This window comes from Manis pentadactyla, chromosome 14, assembly GCF_030020395.1.
Source record: "Manis pentadactyla isolate mManPen7 chromosome 14, mManPen7.hap1, whole genome shotgun sequence".
NCBI classification, from domain to species: domain Eukaryota; kingdom Metazoa; phylum Chordata; class Mammalia; order Pholidota; family Manidae; genus Manis; species Manis pentadactyla.
Window position 1 is genome coordinate 48,357,297 of NC_080032.1, and position 25,025 is coordinate 48,382,321.

Sequence of the window (25,025 nt, forward strand, 5' to 3'; positions counted from 1 at the left end):
TCTCATCCACGGAAATATAATATTATTTTATGTCGAGCCTGTTTCTCTATTTGAAAGTGAAGGATGGGATGAAAGGCAGTGTCTGTGTTGACAAGGGTTTGGTAATAAGATTTAAATATTAAATATATATGTTATATCTATTGAATATAATTTACATTCAATAAAATGCCACCACTTTAAATGTTCTAATGCGTTTTGATAAATCCATACACCTATAGAAGCAAACCTACAACCAATATACAGAACATTTTTTATCACTCTACAAAGATCCCCTTGTGTTCTTTCCATTATGATGTATTTTTTTGTCATTATAGATTCTATTAGTTTTTTCTAGAGTGTCATGTAAATATAGCCACATAGTATACTTCCTGCATTCAGCATAATGCTTTTGTGATTAATTCATGTTGTTGGATGAAGTAGCATTTTATTCATCTGCTGTTGATGGACATTTTTTTTTGTTTTCAGTTTGAAACTATTATGAATAAAGCTGCTGTGAATATTTGTATATGCCTTTGTGTGCACATAGGCTTGTCTGTTTTGTTTTTTAATTTTGTTTACCTTCCTTGGACTGTATCTCCCTATTTAATTTTCCACAGCTTCAGACAGCCTGCCTTGAAATGGATGGATATGGAGCAATAAATGTGTTGTAGGACTTCCTGACTTTCCTGTTCCTATTAAGGAACCACAGAGAATAGTCACTTCCAAAAAAGAATCCTACTTCTCTTTCAATTAGGATTTAATCCTTTCAGCTAACCAAGCAGGTAGTTCCACTGAGAAGACAAAAGAAATTGGAAGGGGTATAAAAGCTTGGAAATATAAGCAAACAACTACCTGACTCAATCAGAGGGAGGGCTGACCTGAATGGGATATTACTTGCTAAATTAAACTGCAGGGAATCAAACATGTAATCTAACTTGAGAGGTAACCAACTTTCTGAGCCACAGAAAGTTCAGGTTCATGTTTTGGTCCTCTCTTGCCATAGACCTTTTAGAAGGGCCTCTAGACAGATGGCGTTAATCTAGAGTCATCAATCAATCATCTGCTTGATTCCTTTTTTATGCTGCAAGTCATGTGATGATGATTTGGAACATCAACAGTCAGTGAATTTGCACAGATGCTACATCTCAGTGGCTATAAGAATATTTGAGGCTAATCATAACTAACATCTAACTTGTGTTTTCTAACCCCAAGGAAGGTACTGAATGCATTACTATGTCTGAGAGGATGCAGGTAGAACTGAATATTTTAGCTGTTATGGCAACAGGTGCCATTTATATCTCATGATTTTGTTCTTAGAGAGAATCTACTCAATAGTAGAAATGAGGGTAGAGTAGGAGGGGGAAGTGAAAACGTGATTCTAAGACCTTCTGTCCCAACCTCTGTGCAGAGGATTTAATAGCAATAAAGCCAGAATTCCCAGTGCAGGGAATTTCCATTCCCACCACTAATTATATCTGTATACTGAGCTACAGCTGAGAAATTTTGAGGTAGTCTAAAGCACAGCATTCTTATTCAACTTTCCCCTGATAGATAAGAGAGAAACTTATATTAAAATAAATACCAGGTATCTTACTATGTTCCCAATAGCAACATATTGGACTATAAGAGATAATACCACTGTCTCAGGAACTATTTATCAAGCTTAAAAACCTAGGCTTTCAGAAAGGTGCTATAATTCTTTGGTAATTAAGTAATGAAATAACTAATTACAGAGAATTATTATTTTTTCCCTTCTTTCAAGTGGTTGTGTTAAAAAACCAATGCTCTTTTCTGTTGCCTTTCTTTTTTCACTTCCCACCTTTTCCCTATTTTTTTTTTCTTTCCTGTGGTTGAATTTTAAGTCCATAATCTCTTTCAGGTTTTGGAGTAACTCTTTGTTCCAATGCACATCATTTCATGGTCTTTAGATAAGAAGCCCAGAAGTTCTGGATCTTGATAATGGTCCCTTGGCCACTGAGGCAGAAGCTGGAAAGTCTGAGGAAGCTAGAGACTGGATGTGCTGGTGCCTAGCAGAGCATCTAGACCGCTGTGGACTTTAGATGGCCACACAGAATTCCGAGTTAGTCCTAATTTGGGAAGATCCATTATCCTATAAAATGGTAAGCATGACAAATACAGGGAACACAATTTAGAGACTGGCTTGGTGTCAAAAATATTTCTTAAGATACAGCTTCTAGGGTTCAAAATAATCTGATTCTAGCTCTTTATTGATTTTTGCATTCATCTCTTCATTCACTCATTTAAACACACATTTATTAACCTCTGTTTTTTTCTGGGGATATACTGATGAGGAAAAAGACAAGGCACTTTCTCTCAAAGAGTTGACAGTCTAATTAAGAAAGAAGCATTAATCAAATAAGTAACACATATTTTTAATTTAAATCCTGTGAAGGGAAATCTCATAGTGCTCTAACAGTGTAGACCTAAAAAGTGACACTTGAGCTGGATACTGAAGGTTGAATTACCATATATATCTCATTGAAATTTCCAGTTTCATATTAAAATTATTGACAGCCCAGTCCAGCCTCTGCACACAAGTAATAAAAAATATAAATAATTATTTAATGGGGCAAAGAGAATAAATAAAGATGGCAGTACCTGCCTTTTCACATATGAACCTATTAAGAGGGAATCTCAGAAGTTCTTACATCCCTTGAGAAAGGGCTTAGAGCTTGAAACCGCACTGAATATAAGAAAAGCAGTTTGTATCATCTGGGTAAGAAATCACTGAAAAGTGATCTGGAGATCTCGATGATAAAGGATGGAAGTCTGTCCTGGGCTGGGCTTTAAACCTATCAGTGGGTGGTAAATCATCAACAGACTTCTTACTAGGCTCCAATCTAGTTCTCAAGTGAGCTCAGCACCTGTTATGCATCACAGTTTAAAGGTAGCAGTAACGTGGAAAGACATCCAAACTTTAATGCTCAGAACACCATTTCATACAAAAAAACTGGAGCCCTTTTTCCTCTACTATGGGGAAAAAGCAAGAACTAATCAGAAAAAAGTGAGTAAGCACAATCAAGGTCAGATTGTTTTTTTGGAAATAAACACAGGGTGACTGATTATCACACAGCTTTATGTGGAAGGACTGAGGCCAGAGCAGGTCTGTGCAGTGTCATGATTTTTATGATGTTAAATCTCAGCAGGGAGAAATGGATTTGGGAGGTGGTGCACACCATAAAACAAAGTTTGTCATGTATTATCTGATTCAAGATCTGATATTGATAATCTTTGGACTTGCTTTGGGGATTTTTTCAGGGGGTCACAACACTTTCTAAGTGCACACAAACTTATGTGATTGTTTACAGATGTATGTAGGGGCCAACATTCATATTATTTCGGGATTTAATATCATTATTACCAATGTGCCCTGTGGATAAAATGAGAGTTCCTGTGGCCAGGATTCTCACCTCGCTGTGGTTGACTAGCTCACTGCACACCTGTGGGCAATGCATGGCTGTTGACTCTATAAAAAGAGCTCCACCCAGTGCTCTGGGCACAACATGGTGGTAGGGCTGCAGGAGAGCAGAGCAGAGGCTGGAGTGGTGGCAGCACTGAGGACAGAAGGCCCAGAGGACGACTGTGTGGGATGACTGTGCAGAGAGGCCCAGAAGACAGCTGTGCAGACAGAGGGGCCCAGAGGCAGAGACTGGCTTGCTGCATGCAGACTCACTCTGAGTGAATGGGATTCTAGTGACTGACCTGCCACCTGGAAATAAAGCTGGGTGTAACCCGTTCACCCCAAAGAGCATTCTGCTGTCAATTTTCTTTGGTCACATTGAATCCATAGCGAATTTGCTCAGGGCTAAAACCCTTTGGCAAGACATGCCCCCATGCCAAAAGTTTGAAATTATAACTGATGCAAATATACTGTGTAGTATTATGGTATGGTATGATGTTGGAAGAAATTTTAACCAGAAGTTACAGTTCTGACCCAGAAACAACATAACAGGAAGAAGCAGTCCTTGAAGGAATACATGTTTGTAACATTCAGTCATGTACTCCATTGATGCTGAGCTTTGTAAAAGAAGAGAAAGAACTTGTTAGCCAAGAAAAAGTCTACTCTCTACCATTTATATAGGAAAGACTATGGAGGAAATAATGGAAAAGGGATGGACAGGTAGGACAGAATCTAGAGTGGTTGGGCACCTATAACGTGGCAGACACTGTGGCAGTGTTTCGTATCTAGCATTTCATTTAATTGTCAAAACACATAATTATTTCTGTATTTTTTTGGTAAGCTGTTAAGAAACTGAGGACCAGAGATATTATGCGACTTTCTCAAAAGTCACATATCTAGGAATTGGTAGCACTAAAATTGGAGCCCAGGATCCATGACACTTCTAAACCATTTAAGGAGAGAATGATTGGGAAAGATATTAAGATTCTGGATTCTAAGATTCTAAGGCTCTGTGAGGCCACCCTGATGTGCTTTGCAGCCTGCTGCTCCTTCTTCATGGCAGCCACTGGTCCCACTTACTTACTGTCCCCACTATCACACCTGGCCAGCTGGAGGGTGGCCCTGCCTTCAGCAGCTACAGGGCATAGCACAGAGGTTCATCCCTGTGTACATGGCCCACAGGACCTGGAAGTGGAGGCAGTCATTACAGCTGGAAAGGCAAGAAACCTTCTCAGCCAAGCTCTTTCCTTTTGGCAGGCACCAGTTCCACTCGCCTGTAACCCCTGATATTGCTGCAGGGGGATGGCAGCTCCAGAGAGTAGAGCTTCCAGGCACTAGAGGACGCCACCTACACAAAGTTATTATTCTGAAGGAAACATTGAAAAATGAAAAAGTAAAGGAATTTGGTCTACACAAAATTACAAGACACAATGCAAGAAAGGGGACTTCATGAAACTGAAATCACCAATCTTCTTGATAAAGATTTCAAAATAAAAGTCATAAACATTCCCAAGGAACTACAGACAAATATTCAAGATCTCAGGGAGGACTTCAACAAAGAGATAGAAACTTTGAAAAATACAGTATCTGAAATGAAACATACAATGGAGGGATTTAAAAGTAGATTAGATGAGGTAGAGGAGATGGTAAATGAAATAGAAATTAGAGCACAGGAAAAGAAAGTAGCTGAGGCACACAGAGGAAAAAGTATCTCTAGGAATGAAAGAATAATAAGACAACTCTCAGACCAATCCAAATAGAACAGTATTTGCATTATATGGGTACAAGAAGAAGAAGAAGAGATAAAAAGGGATAGAAAGTCTCTGAGAAAATAATTGCTGAAAAATTCCCCAACATGGGGAAGGAAACAGTCACCTGAGTGAGTTATGGAAGTCCAGAGATCTTCCAACACAAGTGACCCTAGGAAGACAACACTAAGACATATAATAATTAAAATGGCAAGGATCAAGTACAAAGAGAGAGTATTGAAAGAAGCCATGGAGAACAAAAGGTCATTTATAAAGGAGCACCCATCAAGCTATCAGCAGACTTCTCAGCAGAAATCTTACAGGACAGAAGGTAGTGGCATGATATATTTAATGCAATGAAACAGAAGGGCCTCCACCTAAGAATACTCTACTTATCAAGATTATCATTTAAATTTGAAGCACAGATTAAGCCATTTCCAGATAAGCAAAAGTTGAGGGAATTTACCTCCCACAAACCATCTCTACAGTGTATCTTAAAGTGACTCTTCTAGATGGAAGTGCTCCTAAGGCTAAATAGCTGTCACCAGAGAAAATAAACCACAGTAAAGGAAATAGACCAATTAATTACTAAGCAAATACAAAATTAAATCAACTACCCACACGTTAGTCAAGGGATACACAAAGAGTACAAAATATGACACCTAATACATAAAGAGTGGAGGAGGAAGAAGAAGAAGGGGACAAAAAAAAGAACCTTTCGATTGTGATTGTAATAGTGTAATAAGCGATTTAAGATAGACTGTTAGATACTAAGAAAGCTATCCTTGAAGTGTTGGTAACCACAAATCTAAAGCCTACAGTGACAATAAGTATGTATCTATTGATAGTCACCCTAAATATAAGTGGAATGAATGCACCAATAAAAATACATGGAGTTGCAGAATGGATAAAAAAACAAGACCTATCTATATGCAGCCTATAAGAAACTCACTTCAAACCCAAAGAGAGACACAGTCTTAAAGTGAAGGGATGGAAAAAGATACTTCATGCAAATAATAGGGAGAAAAAAGCAGCAGTAGCAATACTTACATCAGACAAAGATTTCAAAACAAAGAAAATAACAAGAGACAGGAAAGGACATTACCTAATGACAAAGGGGTCAGTCCAACAAGAGAATATAACCATTATAAATATCTATCCACCAAACACAGGAGGACCTACATATGTGAAACAAATACTAACAGAATTAAGGGGGAAATTGAATGCAATTCACTCATCTTAAGAGACTTCAACACACCACTCACTCCAAAGGACAGATCAACCACACAGAAAATAAGGAGACAGAACCACTGAACAATGCATTAGAACAGAGGACCTAACAGACATCTATAGAACACTCCACCCAAAAGCTTCAGGATACTAATTCTTCTCAAGTGCACATGGAGCATTTTCCAGAATAGATGACATATTAGGTGACAAAAAGAGCCTCAATAAGTTAAAAAAAGATTGAAATTATGCCAACCAGCTTCTCAGACCGCAAAGGTATGAAACCAGAAATAAATTATGCAAAGAAAACAAAAAAGCCCACAAACACAGGGAGGCTTAACAACATGCTCCTAAATAATCAATGGACCAATGACCAAATAAAAACAGAGATCAAGAAATATATGGAGAAAATGATAATAACAACTCAATAGACCAAAACCTGTGGGAAGCAGAGAAGGCAGTTCTTAGAGGAAAATATATTGCAATACAGGCTTACCTCAAGAAAGAAGAACATCCTAAATGAACCATCTAAACTCACAATTAATGAAACAAGAAAAAGAAGAACAAATGAGCCCAAAGTCAGTAGAAGGAGGGATCATAATAAAGATCAGAGCAGAAAAAAATAAAATTGAGAAGAACAAAACAGTTGAAGGAATCAATGAGACCAGGAACTGGTTCTTGAGAAAATAAACAAAATAGGTAAACCCCTAGCCAGATGTATCAAGAAAAAAAGAGAGTCTACACACACAAACAGACTCAGAAATGGTAAAGGAAAAATCACTTCAGAAACCACAACAATACAAAGAGTTATTAGAGAATAGTATGAAAAATTATCTGCCAAGAAATTGGGTAACTTAGAAGAAATGGACAACTTTCTAGAAACATACAACCTACCAAGATTGACTCAGGAAGAAACAGAAAATCTGAACAGACCAATTACCAGCAATGAAATTGAAATGGTAATCAAAAATGACCTAAGAACAAGACTCCTAGTGCAGATGGTGCCATGGCTTAATTTTGTCAAACATTTAAAGAAGACCTAATACCCATCCTCCTTAAAGTTTTCCAAAAAGTAGAAAGGAGGGCATAATTCCAGACTCATTCTATAAGGCCAGCATCACTCTAATACCACAACCAGACAAAGACACCACAAAGAAAGAAAATTACAGACCAATATCCCTGATCAATATAGATGCAAAAATATTCAACAAAATATTAGCAAATCGAATTAAAAAATACATCAAAAAGATCACACATCATGGACAAGTAGGATTTATTCCAGGGATGCAAGGATGGTACATTATTCAAAAATTCATCAACATCATACACCACATCAACAAAAAGAAGGACAAAAATCTCCATTGATGCTGAAAAGCATTTGACAAAATTCAACATCCATTCTTGATAAAAACTCTCAACAAAAGGGGTATAGAGAGCAAGTACCTCAATATATTAAAGGCCATATATGACAAATCCACATCCAACATCATACTTAACAGCAAAAAGCTGAAAGATTTTCCTCTAAGATTGGGAACAAGACAAGGATGCCTAATCTCCCCACTTCTATTCAACATAGTATTGGAGGTCCTAGCCATGGCAATCAGGCAACACAAAGAAATAAAAGGCATCCAGATTGGTAAAGAAGAAGTCAAACTGTCACTCTTTGCAGCTGACATTATATTGTAAATAAAAAAACCCTAAAGAATCCACACCAAAACTACTAGAATAACTGAATTCAGCAAAGTTGCAGGATACAAAATCAATACACAGAAATCTGTGGCATTCTTATATACTAATGATGAACTAGCAGAAAGAGAAATCAGGAAAACAATTTCATTCACAATTGCATCAAAAAGAATAAAATACCAAGGAATAAACCTAACCAAGATAGTGAAAGACCTATACTCTGTAAAATACAAGACACTCATGAGAGAAATTAATGAAGATACCAATAAATGGAAGTACATCCTGTACTCATGATAGGCAGAATTAATATTGTTAAAATGGCCATCCTGCATAGAGCAATCTACAGATTCAATGCAATCCCTATCAAAATACCTACAGCATTCTTCAAGGAACTAGAACAAATAGTTCTAAAATTCACATGGAACTACAAAAGACCCAAAATAGCCAAAGCAATCCTGAGAAGGAAGAACAAAGTTGGGGGGATTATACTCCCTAACTTCAAGCTCTACTACAAAGCCACAGTAATCAAGACAATTTGGTACTGGCACAAGAACAGACACATAGATTGATGGAAGAGACTAGTGAGCCCAGATATAAACCCACACACACATGGCCAATGAATATACAATGTTGAAAAGACAGCCCCTTCAACAACTGATGTTGGCAAAACTGGACAGCTACATGTTAGAGAATAAACTGGATTATTGTCTAACTCCATACACAAAAGTAAGCTTGAATGGATCAAAGACCTGAATATAAGTCATGAAACCATAAAACTCTAAGAAGAAAATATAGGTAAAAATCTCTTGATTATTATTAAATATAAATATTAGCAACTTTTTCCTGAACACATCTCCTCAAGCAAGGGAAACAAAATAAAAAATGAACAAGTGGGACTACATCAAACTGAAAAGCTTCTATACAGCAAAGGACACCTTCAGCAGAACAAAAGGCATCCTACAGTATGGGAGAATATATTTCTAAATGACTTATCTGCTAAGGGGTTAACACCCAAAATATATAAATAACTCACATGTCTCAACACCCAAAAAGCAAATAACCTGATTAAAAAATGGGCAGAGCATCTGAACAGACACTTCTCCAAGGAAGATATTCGAACTGCCAACAGGCACACGTAAAAATGCTCCACATCACTAATAATCAGGGAAATGCAGATTAAAACCACGATGAGCTGTCACCTCACACCAGTAAGGGTGGCCAACATCCAACTGATAAGAAACAACAAATGCTGGCAAGGATACGGAGAAAGGGGAACCCTCCTACCCTGTTGGTAGGAATGTAAGTTAGTTCAACCATTGTGGAGAGCAATATGGAGGTTCCTCATTAAAACTCGAAATAGAAATACCATTTAACCTGGGAATTCCACTCCTAGGAATTTACCCGAGGAAAACAAGCTCCCTGATGCAAAAAGACATATGCACCCCTATGTTTATCACAGCACTATTTACAATAGCCAAGATATGGAAGCAACCTAAGTGTCCATCAGTAGATTAATGGATAAAGAAGAGGTGGTACATATGCACAATGGAATATTATTCAGCCATAAGAAGAAAACAAATCCTACCATTTACAACAACATGGATAGAACTAGAGGGTATTATGTTCAGTGAAATAAGCCAAGCAGAGAAAAGACAAGTACCAAATGATTTCACTCATCTGTGGATATAACAAGAAAGCAAAACTGAAGGAACAAAACAGCAACAGACTCACAGACTCCTCAAAAGGAAAGGGTAAGGGATGTGGGGAGGGAGAAGGGGATAAGGGGCATTATAATTAGCACTCACAATATAGTTAAGTCACAGGAAGGCAGTATAGCACAGAGAAGACAAGTAATGACTCTATAGAATCTGACTATGCTTACGGACAGTGACTGAAATGGGGTGGGGGGGACTTGATAATATGTGTAAATGTTGAAACCACAATGTTGTTCATGTGAAACCTTCATACGATTATGTATATCAATGATACTTAAATAAAAAAATAGAGGAAAAAAGTGGATAAGACATGTGGCAAGGTCTACTTTGAGCCTATTTTCAATTGCTTCTATTCACTTAATGCTATTTATATAATTATGTGCATATTACCTCATTAGGTTTTGTCTTTTTTGTTGTATATTACACATGAACACTTTCTGTACTAAAAATGCCCACAATGAAGTTGTGTACAGACTGTGAAACAAAAATATTCTAAGTCTCTGGAGAAGGGGTCGGACTGAACTTCTGAAAGCACAAGGCTGGGGAAGGGTTCTTACATGGTTATATAACCCAAGAAGACAAGAGGCTGGCATCAAATACAGGATTTAGTGCAGAAATAAGTGGTATGTGGACCAATGGGCCTTAGTTTGTGTGTTAAGTCTTGACGTTCATTTTATATTCTCACAAAGAATGAAGATGGCATGGTACTAAAAAGATGAGGGACCCAAGGGCCAAGCCCTTTGGGCTGGGTTCTGTTCTTGGCCCTTCTGCTTATAGTTCATGGAAACTCTGTCAGCTTTCCTTACATATAAATGGGGCTAATAATAGTATAGTTGTTTGGGTAAGATTGACATGGAAACTAGTAACAATCAATGTAAGATGGATGGTAGAACCATGTGCATGAGATCAGAAACCATGCAAGTCAATCACTGAGATTGGAGGGGTGCAGACTCAGAGGTTACTACGGGAAGCAGAAACTTAATCAACTTTACTGTCACTGGACAGCCAGGAGAAGGGCTGTGTAGAATGAAAGGGCAAGAAATCATGAGTACTTGCCTGTCCTGTCCAAGGGAGAGGAAATTGGTTTTCGGTCTTTAAGAGCTGTTCAACTGGATAAAACAGCTTAACGCAAAGGGATTCCTTTTTTACCTTCTGTCATGTTCATTGAGCAACCCCATGACCATGAAACATTTGGAGTTTTCTATAGCTACTTTTATACTGAGAAGGGGTGTTAGGGTTTCTCCTCAATTTAAGGGCACACCCCATTCTCATGGTATTAGTTATCTATTGCTGCATAGGAAATTATCCCCAGATTCATTGGCATAAAATAACACATCTATTAGAAGAGAGGTTGTGTGGGCTAGGAATCTGAGCACAGCTTTGCTGGGTCCTTTGCTGCAGGGTCTCTTATAGGGCTGCAGTCAAGACATAAGCAGAGGCTGCAGGTTCAGTTGGGGCAGGACCAGCTTCCAAGCTCACTCAGTGCTTATTGGTGAGATTAGTTCTCTGCTGGACTGAAGGCCTCTGGTCTTTGCTGGGTCTTGGCCAGAGGCTGACCTCAGTTCCTTGCCTTGTGGCACTTTCCATAAGTAAATAAGTGAGAGGAACTTGAGAGAGAAAATACCAGCAAAGGATTTTCCATAATCTTAAAATACCATAAGTAAGTAAGTGAGAGGAACTTGAGAGAGAAAATACCAGTCTTTGTTACCTAAAAATGGAAGTGATAGCATATCACTTTTGCCTTATTCTGTTAGAAGAAGTCTCTAGGTTCATCCCACACTCAAGCAGAGGGGATCACATCAGGGCATGAATACCAGCAGATAGGGACCATGAGGTCTCTTCAGAAGCTGCCTATGATACACAGCTATCTACAAAGTGTTGTAGCAAAGATAGGAGTCCTTCATGGTTATTGAAAACAAATGTAGATGACTCAAGAAAAATCTGAAGTCTCCTTTACCCTGTCACATTTCCTCTCTGTAAATGAAACATTTAGGGGCTTGTTTTTCAATAAATGAATCCCAGCAAATAAATCATCTCCTCTGATATTATCTAGGGCACTTTACAAAGCAACCACGCAGTAGCCTCGCTTTTGCAGAGGCCTCCAGCTTAGCCTCTCTGAGCAGCCTGCTTCTGGGCAGGCCAAGGGTACAATGCAAACCAAGGTCCCCTGACTTATGGTTTTCAAAGTATATTTACCCTCCATGTGGGTCAATAACCTTGATATTTGGCAGAGGTCTCTGAGCAGATGATGGAAATATTTTATCTCACATTTGAGCCAACTCTCTGGTGTTGATATTTCAACTTAGAGTATAAGGATGAATAGAGAGGATGAAGGTGAGAGGGCAGCTGGGTAGGGATGAATGGAAGGGAAAGAAAGAAGAGGAGAGGCGTTTTATTTTTAAGTGTCAATCTTTATAAATAATAAGGGCTGGGTTCTCAAAGAAGCTCCAGCAGCAAACATAAGGATTTGGGAATCTCAATAAAAAATTCGTGTTTAACCCAGAATAGTTCAAGTGGGACAGGAGCCACAATTACCTTGTGCCTGCTTTAATGAGACACTGAGGAGAAAGGCGCTTGTGTTGAATGTGTGTGTGTGAACGCCTTGCCATTTTGTTTGGGACACACAAATGAAACCCTTTGTGTGGATTTCTGTTCTTTTTACCCCCAGCAGCATGTGAACTATTGACTTGGGTGATTAGGAGACCTTAAGCCTTAAGAAAATATGACATTTCTTTAGCTTCTATTTTTTGGAAAGTGAGAATGGTAATGCTAAGTACTTAGGTTATTTATTTGCTGGATAATCAATACTGTCAGGTGCACAAATCCTCACATGGTCCCTCAAAGAGGTCTACAATAGGGAAAGAAGTTAATAATGGTTAAGAAGATGTGCTGGGTGGAGATCCTGCCAATCCAGGTTCCAGTCTGGAGTGCAGATATTGCAACATATCAAATCCTGTTTGCATCTCCATTTTGTCTGCACAATATTTGGGTTCATGGGAGATCTGGAAGCACAAGAATAGATCTTCTGTAGTGGTTGATTTTAATGTCATTTCAGTTATTTGCCAAACTTGTCATGTGAAGCCTTATAATTATCAGTCTTTAATTAATTCCCATACAAATAATGGTCATTGTCTAGATTATATGGCCTTTCAGCCACATTTCACAGAAGCCCTTTTATGCCAGGCTCTGTCCTGGTGTCTGTGTGGGCATTATAAATCTACTGAAAGACTCTGGCTGTCTTGGAGCACCTTACAGTGTGAAAAAGATACACAGGTCATAAACAAGCACAAAACTGGAATATGATGCAGAGTTAAGAGCAAGGATTCTGGAACCAATACAATTAGGTTTTAATCCTAGTTCATCCACTTTCTAGGAGTGTGCCTTTGGATGTATTATTTAAATTCTTTTAACCTCAGTTTCTTCAACTATGAAATGAAGATAATAGCAGGAAATACCTGATAGGATCACTGTTTGAACAAAACGAATAGACATATAAAACTCTGCGTATAGTGCCTATTACTCTGTAAGTTTCCATTAAACATTAGGTATTTTCTCTTCTTTCTGGTTTAGACACATTGTTGAACTTTGCCTCAATATCATCATCTATGAAAAGAGCCTAATATAATATGCTCTGACAAGATAACAGGCTTCTCAGGAGACCCAAACAAAAGCACTTAGCCTTTTAAGGGATGATACAAGTGCATGTGATTATTAGTAAGATTTGTTTCCCAAGTTCAAGTTCAATATGGGGCCAAGTATGTACTTGTAAACACCCAGGAAGGTCCGAGAGAGATCCTACCACGCTTGTGTGGGTGTGGCCTTTGGAATCTGAGAGAAAAGACTCTGTTTTCTACTGGTAGTGCAAAATAGCATCATTTCTCAGTCTCTGCTTTCTTATTTGTGATAAAGGGATAAGAAAGCATATTTGATGGAGTTGTTGGAAAGATTAAAGGACAGCACATGTTTAAAGCACCTGGCATAGAGCAGACATTCAATAGAAGTCATGTTATGTTGATATGAAAAGAAGAAGAAAAGGCAAAACATGGAAAGAGGGCCATGGAAAAAGGGCAGGGAGCCCAATATAGAAGCCCATTTATGCAACCCACTGCCACAGCTCAAATCTCCCTGGCACTGTGGACATCCAGGGAGCACATACTGGGGCATACTCACCAATTCTGCTACTTTTGATGCTTATCTGCCTCATACCTAGCTGCTGCCTCTTGCCCCAGCCCCTCCACTGAACACCAGGGTTAGGTCAGCAACTGGCCCAGAACCCATCCTAGCATTGGAAGAAAGAGGGATATAATTCTCTTTGGTGGTTCTAGAAGCTGGTTTCTCTAAGTTCTGTGGGTTGGAGTATTAACGATTTGGATTTTTACTATCCAAATTGTTTTTCACTTTTGACTAGATTACCCCCTTCTATGCTTCTATGGACTATCAATTTTAGTTTTGGTCATATTTCGATAGAATCCAAGTTGAACCATGGAATTTTTTTCTTAGCCTTAGTTTTCTGTCCTTTCCCCATGCTCGGAGGATCTTAACCTAGAAAAGGTTCTAGAAGCCACCTGGTACAATTCAATTCACCCTGGACATTGCCTCCACACTGGGCTTGATCAGTGGTCACTAGCAACTCTTTCACCACTGTGCTATAGTTTTTCAAAATACCAATTGCTCTGCAACGGGCCCATCTCTCATAAAAGCATATGTGTCTCCGTCCGCAGTCACCTGTTGTCTTTTGGTTTCTGTGCCTGTGAGTTATGCTGTGATGGGAGTGTATCCCTTTGATGGCCTTTGAAGCTTCATGAATTAAAGAACAGGAGGAAGAAAGAAGGATCTTTGACCTGTCAGCAGACCCTAAAACAGATTGTTTTTCTAGTTTTAAGATTTATGAGTGACTATGAACACTGATAGTAAATTGAAGGAAATAATAAATTAATACCCCGAAGCATATTGATAGGTCAAGAGATTAATTCATTTAGTGGAAAGGCTAATTAACTGGATATGTATGTGATAAAGACATCTCAAGGTGGTATTTTAATTGACAGTCATATCAGTAATGAGGAGGGTAAGATAGAAAAGTACCAGAAGATTTCGACTGAGTGTGTTTGGTTGAACTCTCTCGAGTCCCCCTAACCAGGGTGAGGGAAGGAGACATGGTTTTCTGAAGATCTTTGAGGGAAGAAAGCTGCCCAGCAGAAGCTTGTTCACCTTGTACCCACCATTCTCCTCTCTTTCCTCACTGCCTATCAAAATTTGCAGTAAAAGAAATAAAGACATCCTGGAGTCCTCCTATTACATGGATTAAAATGGATATACTGCACTAATTCTAGAAGAAAGACTTGCTCCCCATTAAGGTGATTTTAGGTAACAAAAGAAAATGTATATGGGCACAGGTATAAATTCATAACATTTTTACATAGAAGACAAGCCCTGTTAAGATCATATCTTAAAGATTTTTAGAAAAAAATGATGAATCAGTGGTGCCAGTGAAAAACATGGTTTTATTGTAAGCAGTAATTCTGATGATGTTTTTGAATAACAGCGTACGTATAAAAATACTATTAAGGAGAACTTTACAGTTTAAAAAAGTCTTAGTACATGTTACTCCATTTACTTCATATAGAATGATCTTATGTGAATAGTGTTATTTTATGCCAGATTATTGCCTTTCACTTCAAAATCCAGCTGGCATGACCCTGCTTCATTGCCCTTGCGAGGACTAGACCCGATCTTGTATTTCCCCTTTGACAGTGGCGGGTGCTGGAGAGATACTGTGGAAGAGAGGGGCGGGGGTTCAGTGCCCTGCTTCCTGGTTGGCCCTGTGGCACACATGACTAGTAGTGTACGGGACACCCAGTGATGCTCACCTTTGGCTTGCCGGTTCAGGTGCCAGCCTTGGTCCACCTGCACCCCAGCAGGGGGTTTCATTGCCCTGTGTGCATTTCCCTGCCCTCCAGCCTCAACCCAGTGACGATGGACATTTCTGGTCCAGGTCAGCCAGCAAACCTCTGCCATTCCGTGGGTTATGTCTCCAGTTTCTCTAGCAAAGTCTGGAGCCTACTTTTGGGGACCATTCTTCTTAACTTGTTCCTTCCCTGGAGACTTTCCCCTCACCACAGGTAACCCTTAGCATTCTCTTTCATTTCTTCTTAAGAGCTAATCCTCCATAAAAATTAATTATTCTTTATATTAAGTATTTTCTGTTCAAATTTCTGTGTGGTTTTCTGTCTTTTGACTGGACCTGATGCCTACCCCAGGGGGCAGATGCTGCTGATGCTCTGGCCACTCCACTGTGCACACGCTGCCCCACGCCATGCCCAAGGCACTCAAAAGTAAGCACCTGTGACTCTCTGCTAAGGCTTTTGTCTCTGCCTCTGCACTGGCCAGGACTGGCATCCTGACGAGTTAATATCCCCAGGAGCAGCCCTCAGCCATTGGCATATGGGAGCTGGAGAATGAATATGTCAGTTTCTTTCTCCTCTGATGGGGCAACTCATGGTCATGTTTTACAACGTCTCCCAGATCATCTTAGGGCTGTCAAGGCTGGGTTGCTCACAGTGATTTTCTGATCAATAATACATCGTTTGTGGGCTTCCTCCCCTCCTTGTCTCAGTTGCCCCTTTCCCCTAACAACGTTGCCTAAAGTCATCCCCCAAATAAACTATTTCACTGAAATTTTTATCTCAGGATCTGCTTCTAATGGAGCTCGAATTAATATATCCCATCTCAAAGATGAGGAAATGAGGAATCTGAGAATTTGTCTTCTCCAAAGTCAAATACGTAGTGAAGTCAAAAACTCAGTTCATCTCAGCCCAAGTCTCATAATTTATACTTGCTTCAGCAAATATCTCTGTAAAAATAATTTAAACTACGTATTAGGTAAATAAGATTAATTTAAACTATTTAGCCTAGTCTAAATGCAGAAACCTTAGAATATACATACATCAGCATAAATCTTACATATGTTTAAAGTTTATATATAATATATAAATATAAAATATATACATTATATATAATTGACTTATTATATAATTGCTTATTAATACATAATTGACCTGTTTAAAATTGGTTCTCCATAAAGCTTGGCCACAGTGGCTATGTAGGCAGCATGAGAATAAATATAAAAGTTTCTGATAACAGAAAACTTCCTCTTCTCATTATTTTGTGTATGATATTTTATTGTCAGTAGCCACTATGGTTCCACATCAAATTATAGGTGTCTTGCTTGAGGGTTTCAGCCCTGGACAAGTTCACCATGAATTCAGTGAGTGAGAAATGACAGTGGAATATTCTTGGGGTAAAAGGGTTTATACCTGGCTTTATTTTCCCAGTGGTAGGTTGAGTGCTAGGAAAATGTCTGCATCCAGCAGCCTGCAGGTCTGTAATCTACCTCTGTCTCTGCCTCCATGCAGAGCACTGGGTGGAGCTCTTCATATAGCGACTCAGTCAATAACAGCTAATTGCCTATGGGTGTGGAAGCAGTAGCCTAGCAGCTGGCCAGTTACATCATCAAGTAGTTTAGGGTCAGGGGAAGATCCTGGCCATAGGAACTTCTGTTTTCCCCACAAAAAGTTATTAGTTATTTTCTATGAGTGTGACCAAACAGCATAAAGTTGATCTTATGGCTTATATGTGCAACTGGTTCTGAGTTGAAATGTTAAACCCTAATTTTGGAACACAACAAACACCTGTAACTAAAACTAGGAAAAACACTAGATTGGTTTTCCTCAGGACACATTGCCTATAGTCTCGGAAGAGAAGCTTCTCCCCCAGGTCATGTTTTACTTATCCTGTCACTTAGATTTGCTAATGGTCCTGTTACCAGCACCATTCTTTTATCAAGGTAGGCTTATAAAACTGAGATGCACCAACACCATCCTAGGAATGAAGTTTTCATGAGGATATCATTAGGCTAAACTTTTGAAATAGAAAAGATTTCTACAAAGACACAAAGTCAATGTAGGCAATGTATTTGAATTAGAAAGTGGTATGTTCATCTATTAGTACAGTTTTAAAACAGAGAGGAGTATTTGAAGTGGATAGAAAGTGACTGTTCTGGAAGAAGGATGACATTTATATACATCTTATAGAACATCCTATTTAAATGTACACCTGCAGTGTGCACGCTGAAGACATAGAGACTATGCTTCAGTAGCTCCAGGATGGGGTTCGCATCTTTAACAAGCACCTTGATGAAGGCCTGCTTCCGGTGCTCCACAGACCACACTTTGAGAATCAAGACTCAGAAATGCCATCTCCTTTATCCCTTTTCTGTTGACGTGGCTTTATGTAAGTTAACCAGAGATACATTAAGTGATTCAGATCTAGGGCTTAAATAATTTTTGGGTAAAAGCCAGGGATGGCAGTTGGAGTTTGTTCTACAGGATGCCTGAGTAGAGCAGGAGGAACTCTCATGACTCATTTTGGGCAAATGGGTTGCCATGGCAACCATCAGACGTTTGTGGTTCACCCTGGAGGCTGCTGGACATCCCTGCTAATCACAGCAAGGATGTCAAAGACACACTCAGAGTGTTGGCCATGTAGCTGCAGCCACTCAGAGGCTCAGTGCCCTGAGACAGGCAGCTGAGTTTGAGTCCCTCTCTCAGCAGCAATTAACACTGGCCCCTGAACTGCCTTTAGAAGTAATTCTGCCTCAGGACAAATACACCATCACCAAGAATAACCTATCAGCTGGAGTTCAGCGGTCTCAGCCTTGGCAGGGTATTTACCACTCGGAGCAAGAATACCAAAGGACAGCATACTCTACTGCAGAGGGAATTCTTAACGAGAATGGCCTCTTCAGATTAGCATGTTGCTTTTTCATACAAGTGAAAAGCACATACACACTTTTAAGTCTCACTGACTCTCATTTCATTCTCTGTTGTACTCAAATATATCACCTATGTGCATTCTATTCTGTATCAAGCCATGTAAAGCAAACAAAAGGAGTCCAACACAAAATGGAGTCCTAGATTCGGCATTTAATTCCATCCCATCCCCAGCATCTTATCTCCATCGGGGAAAATCCTAAGGCAGATGGAGACAGTGTGAGAAGGCGCAGTGTTGCCATTGGATGCATCCTGCCCCCAGCTGCCCTTTCTAGAATGCACATTTAATTCCCTGGAACAACAGGTGCAGATGTGCTGTCTCCGCCTCACTGGGCTGTCCTCATGTCTTCTGTGAGCTCTTTAGTCAGGGTTGTTGAATTACACAACCCAAGGAACAGATTCTTTCAGGACACAAGCTGCAGGGGGTGACATTTAGCTTATTCTCTCTGGTGGGATCTTCTCTTGCGCTGGGCTATCAAGGGGAAGCTTTGAAGGCATTCGTGTGAAGTGTAGACTTTTCATCATCCTACAGCCGGAGGAGCATGAGCACGAGGGCATGGCCACTAGCTACAGGGAAAGTTCTGAGGTTTTTGGCCCACAGTGCTCAGGTTGTCTGTGGTCCAGGGTGGTGGGTGAGGCATGTATGTGTGTCTGATTTCTGAAGCAACAGCAAGTTTCCAAAGAGAAATTTTATGGGCCCTCCAAAAAGAAAGGGATATGTTTGTGTAACATAGTCATGTTGATGCATACATTTCCTGCACCTTTCTGTAATTGTAAAGAGTTTAAAATAAGGCTTCAATTACGAATATTCAGGTCAAGAAATCAGAATCCACACAGGTTGGGGTAAAGGTAGCTAGGAGCAGAGACAGCACGTTATTATTATCCTGGTTTCCCATCTGCCTCAACTTAATGACTTTTTTAAAAAAGTAAGTGTTGACATGGTATAATACTGTCAGGAACAGACTGCAGGAGATGTTGTAGAAAAGCTGGGTTGTAACCTTTGCAGAGAGAATGTCAAAGATGGCTCATTGTCCAGAAGTTAGCTGGGGACACGAAGGGGAGGGGAGAAGAAGGAGAAGGAGACAGAGAGAGGGAGTGGAACGCGGAGCAGGGGGAGCCGGGGAGGAGGCTGGGGATGAGGAGTGGGGGAAGGAAGAGTGGCAGAACCAGGAGAGGGGGGCGGAGGAGAGGCCAGGGACACGCGATGGCATCTGCCTAGCCTCTGTTAGGACAGGCGGTGTACTTTCACACCAGTGACATAATTGGTCACAAAGACTCTGCAAATTAGATACGTTTTAATTCTTGATTTTTAGATGAAGAAATTAAGGCTCACAAGTGTTCAGTAACCTGCCTGAGGTCACAGAGCAAAGAAAAATGGCTAGAAGCAAACACTCATTTGTGTCCCTCCACAACTCCTGTTCCTTTTTCAACATCATGTTTATTTGGACCATTTGCCTTCGGATAAACTGGAAGAGGGAGGCAAGGGAAGCCTTCTGGAACACAGGCTCGATTCCTGGGATGATGGTGGTCTCAGGGAAGACGATGCTGGGAGCGTAACAGGATTCTAAGGATGATCTTGGAAAATGAACTATGCTTCATAAGAAGCAGCCTTAGCAAGAACTATTTACAGCAAGCTCTTTTCATTGCTCTGGGTGAGATCAGAATCTTGACCTGAGCAGCTGCATTCCACATAGGGCCATTCAGAGTAATTATCAGTGTCTAACCAAACAGTTGGCTACTTCACATCCAAATATGACTCCTCCCTATCTGGGATGAACTGACCCATTTATGAGACTTCAAAAAGCATTTTCACTTTTTTTTTTCCTTTTAGAAAATCCAAATGAAACAAGAAAAACAAGACCATCAACAAATCAAGAGGTACTAGTACTTGACACACAGTAGGCGCTCAACGTTATTAGCTGAAGTCATGAAGCATTACTACAAGCCCCTTTGAAGGGAGTGATTGATCATTGTTATGGAGAAATCATCGCTGTGTTAGGAATGGTATGGAAATATTCCTGCACACAAGTGTCAATTTTAATTGGCTTGATTCCAGCTGGGCTGCCTCCCACCGAACAACTCCTGATCATATGACATCACTTAGAGTAATGTTCAGAGTTTGTTCCCTGAACATCCGTATCAGAATCCTTTGGGATACAGCCCAAATCTTAAGGGTCAAAGCCCTATAATCTCTATTTTATTAAGAGCCCCTAGAAATATATTATTCAAACTAAAGTCTGAGTCTACTGCTACAGGGGGTTAACCAGACCTATCTATTATACAATTATAGATTCAGGGCTGCCTTTAACAGAATTTAGATGCTGGTCTACTTAGGGTATAAATTAGCTAGACTCAGTCTTGTATTACTATGAGGTCTAGAGCAGTATTTCCCAATCCAGGCATTTCACTGGGGCATCCCCAAATTCTTAGGGTTTATCTAATTTATCCCATGTGTATATGCCCATGTTTACTTAAAAATATTTTATTTTAGGTGATTCATGGATTTCAAGAGAAACCAATTGCCAGCAAAGTTTCATAAGGCAGCAAGAATGGATTTGGACATGAAGGGAGAAGTACCCCGAGAGGTCATGAGCGGCGAGTCCATCAGTTAAAACAATGCAACTGGGCAGGTTAAAAAATATCCCAATTGTTCCTTTACAAAATGGGCATCATAATAACAAGTCACTTTTAGCATTGTTTGGATGATTATATGAGGAAACATAACGTGTTCATTCCTAAACATCTGTTGGTACGTAGTCAACTACTCAGAAAACAGAAAGTTTCGTCATTACTGTCAGCGTCAGGAACATCAGGGCTCATTTGCCGGAAGGATATTCACGAACCAACACCAATTAGTCCTTTTCAATGGTACTTATTACATAGGTCCAGATGAGCAAAAGGAGGGCTACAGGTGAATGACTACAAATATATTAACTCTAGAATGTTGTCTTTGCCTCAATTTTCCCACTCAGGTAGGTAGGGAGAGACTGAATTTGGGAGGTGGAGGGTAGAAGGCATTATTTTGAGTGTCCTGCCTCATGAATATGTATTGTTTCCATTTTTCCTAGAGAAGATTTCTTTCTGCTGTTCTCCCCAATGTTAGGGTGCAAGATTCACAAATCACAAGTCTTGGTTTGTTAGATGTTTTAATGACATAATTCTCAGATTATTTATTCTTTGTGGTGGGAAATACGAAGAAGGGGACTCCATAATGTGAATCGGTATGTTTTCTAAGACTGTCTGGGATGATCAGACCCTAAATGTTCTTAAACATAAAATCAAAGTGAAGTGAAGGCATTGAAATCATTACCAAGCCAGCAACTGAATTTGCATTCTGGTTGGGACGGAGGGAGTGTTATGGCTTCTAGACTGTCGCCAGCATCCCAGCTGTTTAATCTCTGAGACTTTTTTTTTCTCTGAAAAATGAGAATGAAAATACCTGCTCTGTGTAACTTACAGCTTTGTTGAGAGCTTTTAAGAAACAAATTGAAGTGCTGATCCTGTGCAAGCGGGCATCACCCTCACAAGTCATCACTTAGAAGTTTTGGCTCCATTTCAGAACAGTCACTGGTCCACAACCTCTTCTGGAAGAACAGCACAGAGGGAGGATACACCCACAGTTCTTTCCCTTATCTTGAGGCCAAAATGGCTTAATGTAGCTGTGATCTCATGTTCCACAGACCAATTTTGTGTTCCTGAACAACAAGGTATGCCTGGAGGACAGACATTTATGTTGCCACAGTGGGGACAGCCTTAATTCAAGTGGTTGACATGAGTTGGCACACACTAGACAGAGCCCTCCCTTCCACGGTGCCAGAGCTCAGTCCATGTTTTTATTTCATTTATAAAATATGGCCTCACTTCTCATTTGTAATCCAGAGTGTGAGGATACATTTGTTGAGAACTGCATGCAGATAGATGGGGGATTCCTTTTGAAACTACATCCTCTTATAATAAATAATTTTTCATCTACTATACATAACAGTAGTGCATGTTTTGTTAAAACGGCAAGCTTTTCTTTTTTACCAAAATGAAAAGAAAACATTCATTTCTTTATAAATATTTTAAATAGTTTAAATACATATTTCATACCAAGGATATAAAAATAGCCTCTCTTTTTTGTGTGTGATAAATACATATTCATTTACACGGCAAAGAACGTGCAGTAGCTAACCATTGGCCACCAGTTCTATTTGACTGATTGTCTAGGAGATGACATGCAGTGATAATTGTCCCTTTGCCTTCACAAAAAGAAAAACAGATCAGCAGGAGCTGTGCACTCCCAAGGCCAACAGTGCTATGGAGATTGTTCAGGAATGACCCACAGGCACTCAGGAAAAACCTGAGCTGCACTTCACAAAAGCCACCTGGGACAAAATGAATCCACAAATTCTTTGTCTGGGACTTCTAGCTGCTCAGACCCTCAGGGTCTTTGGACTTTTTAAAAGTCTGTCAAACAGACCAGTAAGTTAATACCTGTACAGGAAAATGTTTCTAGGATCTAGAAAGCGTTTGCTACAATACGGCGGTGGTTCTGCCTTGCCCTGGCACCTCACACTCTTCTGCAGGACCCCCAAACCTGCCCAGTCTTCATGTCTGCCAGAAGCAAAGAAGGAAAACTAAAGCTGTCATGCACTTGTTGGTTTGCAACTGGCAGCTGCCTTGTGGGTACTAATATCATACATTTATGGCTTTATTATCTTTCACTTCTGCTGTGCTTGTGACCACTTCCAGTGGAAAGTTCTCCAAGGGTTCAGTAGAGATTGATGCCATTCCTTCCCGGTCCCAAGATCCTGGCAAGTTTTCTAGACTGAGGGAACTGGTGCCTCCCCGGCTGCAGCTGCCCTCCTCTGACCTGCTTGGGAGAACCAGGTGCAAAGATGTTTCTGAGGAGGAGCAGACAGAGGATGAGAGAGTGGCTGAAATGGACTGCAGAGGCGTTAGTGTCGTGTCTGAATGTGAAGAGATGCACCTTAAAAATTGCACATGACCTTCTTGGACAACCTGGCAGTGGGCAGGTGAATAGTTGAGATTTGGAGAATGACAAAGTTCACTGTCTGCAGGGTTTTGCTCATGAGCTCCAGTTCGTTGGGGGCTGCTCCCCACAGAGGAGGGATCCACACTCCAAATGTCTGAGGTGACATTACCGTGACAAAGTTGTGCTTGGGTATAAGCAGCTCCAGCTGCTTGCAAGTGTAGGCAAGGTTGGTGTGTGCTCCAGGTCATTCTGGTCTGTAAGCTGTCCCAGGGGAGACACACAGAGCTGTTGTGCAGAGAGCAAAACTGTGAGGGCTGCTGGGGTGACAGAACATTTTCTAGAAGTTGCATCACATTCCTCATGTCTTTACCCAACTGGGAGACCTCCTGAGTCAATGTTGTTACCTGCACAAATAAAGCAAAGCAAAGGGCAATAGTTAGAGGTATTTGGTTGTGATTTCAGAGCAATGAGGCAGGAGAGGAAGATTTCTCAGTAAGAAGTTCTGAGAAGCTGCTCCATCTCCAGCTCCAACCAAGTCCAAGGGTGAATGGGGAGGCTGGGCACCTGCTCTAAAGCCATCCTCATTCTGAGGAAACCTGGAGAGACACAAATAGTCTGGCTAGAGATGAATCAGTGATTTGGGGGTTCTTGAACAAAATAAGAAACGTGGGTCAGTCCATCATCTCATATATCTCTTGAATACAGACAGCATCTTTGGCTTCCTCTGAGTCAGTGAGATGCACAGTGGTGCGCACACACCATCCCAGAAACACAGAATAGTGTGGAGTGGTGGGTATGGGCTGCAAAGCCCTCAGCACACTATCTGTCCAGAGCAGACACCCAGTGAGTGAGAGCTCTCATTTGTGTCATTTCTGATTGAGCTCCATCCTTATTACAGGTTCAGAGACAACCTGGCCTTCAGTGATGGGGAGGGTGGCAGGCAAGAACTCACAGCAGATTTGCTAGGGAGTTTACCAAAAAAGGGAGAGCTGAAAACGAGTTAGAAAGAAATGAAAATACCTTCAAGGTGGGTACGTGCAGGAAAGTATCATGGCAAGCCTGGGGGGCTCAGCCCCCCAGTGAACCTGCAGCCCCACGGAGCTATAACCCATGGTGTGTGGGAGAGGCTTTATTCACTTTTCTGGGAGAGACATCTGGCTTTTGTAAGATGTTCGAGGGAGCCTTGACCGTCAAACACTGAAGAACCACCACAGAGTAAGAACTCATTTTACATTTAAAACCAATAACAAAATTCATCAGAGGATTTATTTTTCTAACAACCACATCACTTTTTTTAACCACAGAAGATCACCAGAAGATTGAATCTGAGTTATATCTAGCTTTTCTGGAGTGTTTATGTTCTTTCTGCTCTATTTCAGAAAGCAGGAGACAAACATGTACTTTCTAACCTTTGGCTAGATTTATAGTACTAACACATACGGG

General features: G+C 40.3%; 1 protein-coding gene across 1 annotated transcript in view; it reads right to left on the reverse strand.

Moving 5' to 3' along the window:
- Positions 1-21,138: 21,138 nt before the first annotated feature.
- The window catches only part of KCNH8 (potassium voltage-gated channel subfamily H member 8), a 347,390-nt gene continuing 343,503 nt past the window's right edge, over positions 21,139-25,025 (reverse strand). The window contains exon 16 of the mRNA XM_036901045.2: positions 21,139-23,986. Within this exon, the coding sequence (XP_036756940.2) occupies positions 23,282-23,986 (705 nt within the window). The 3' untranslated portion in view covers positions 21,139-23,281. The remainder of the gene's footprint in view (positions 23,987-25,025) is intronic.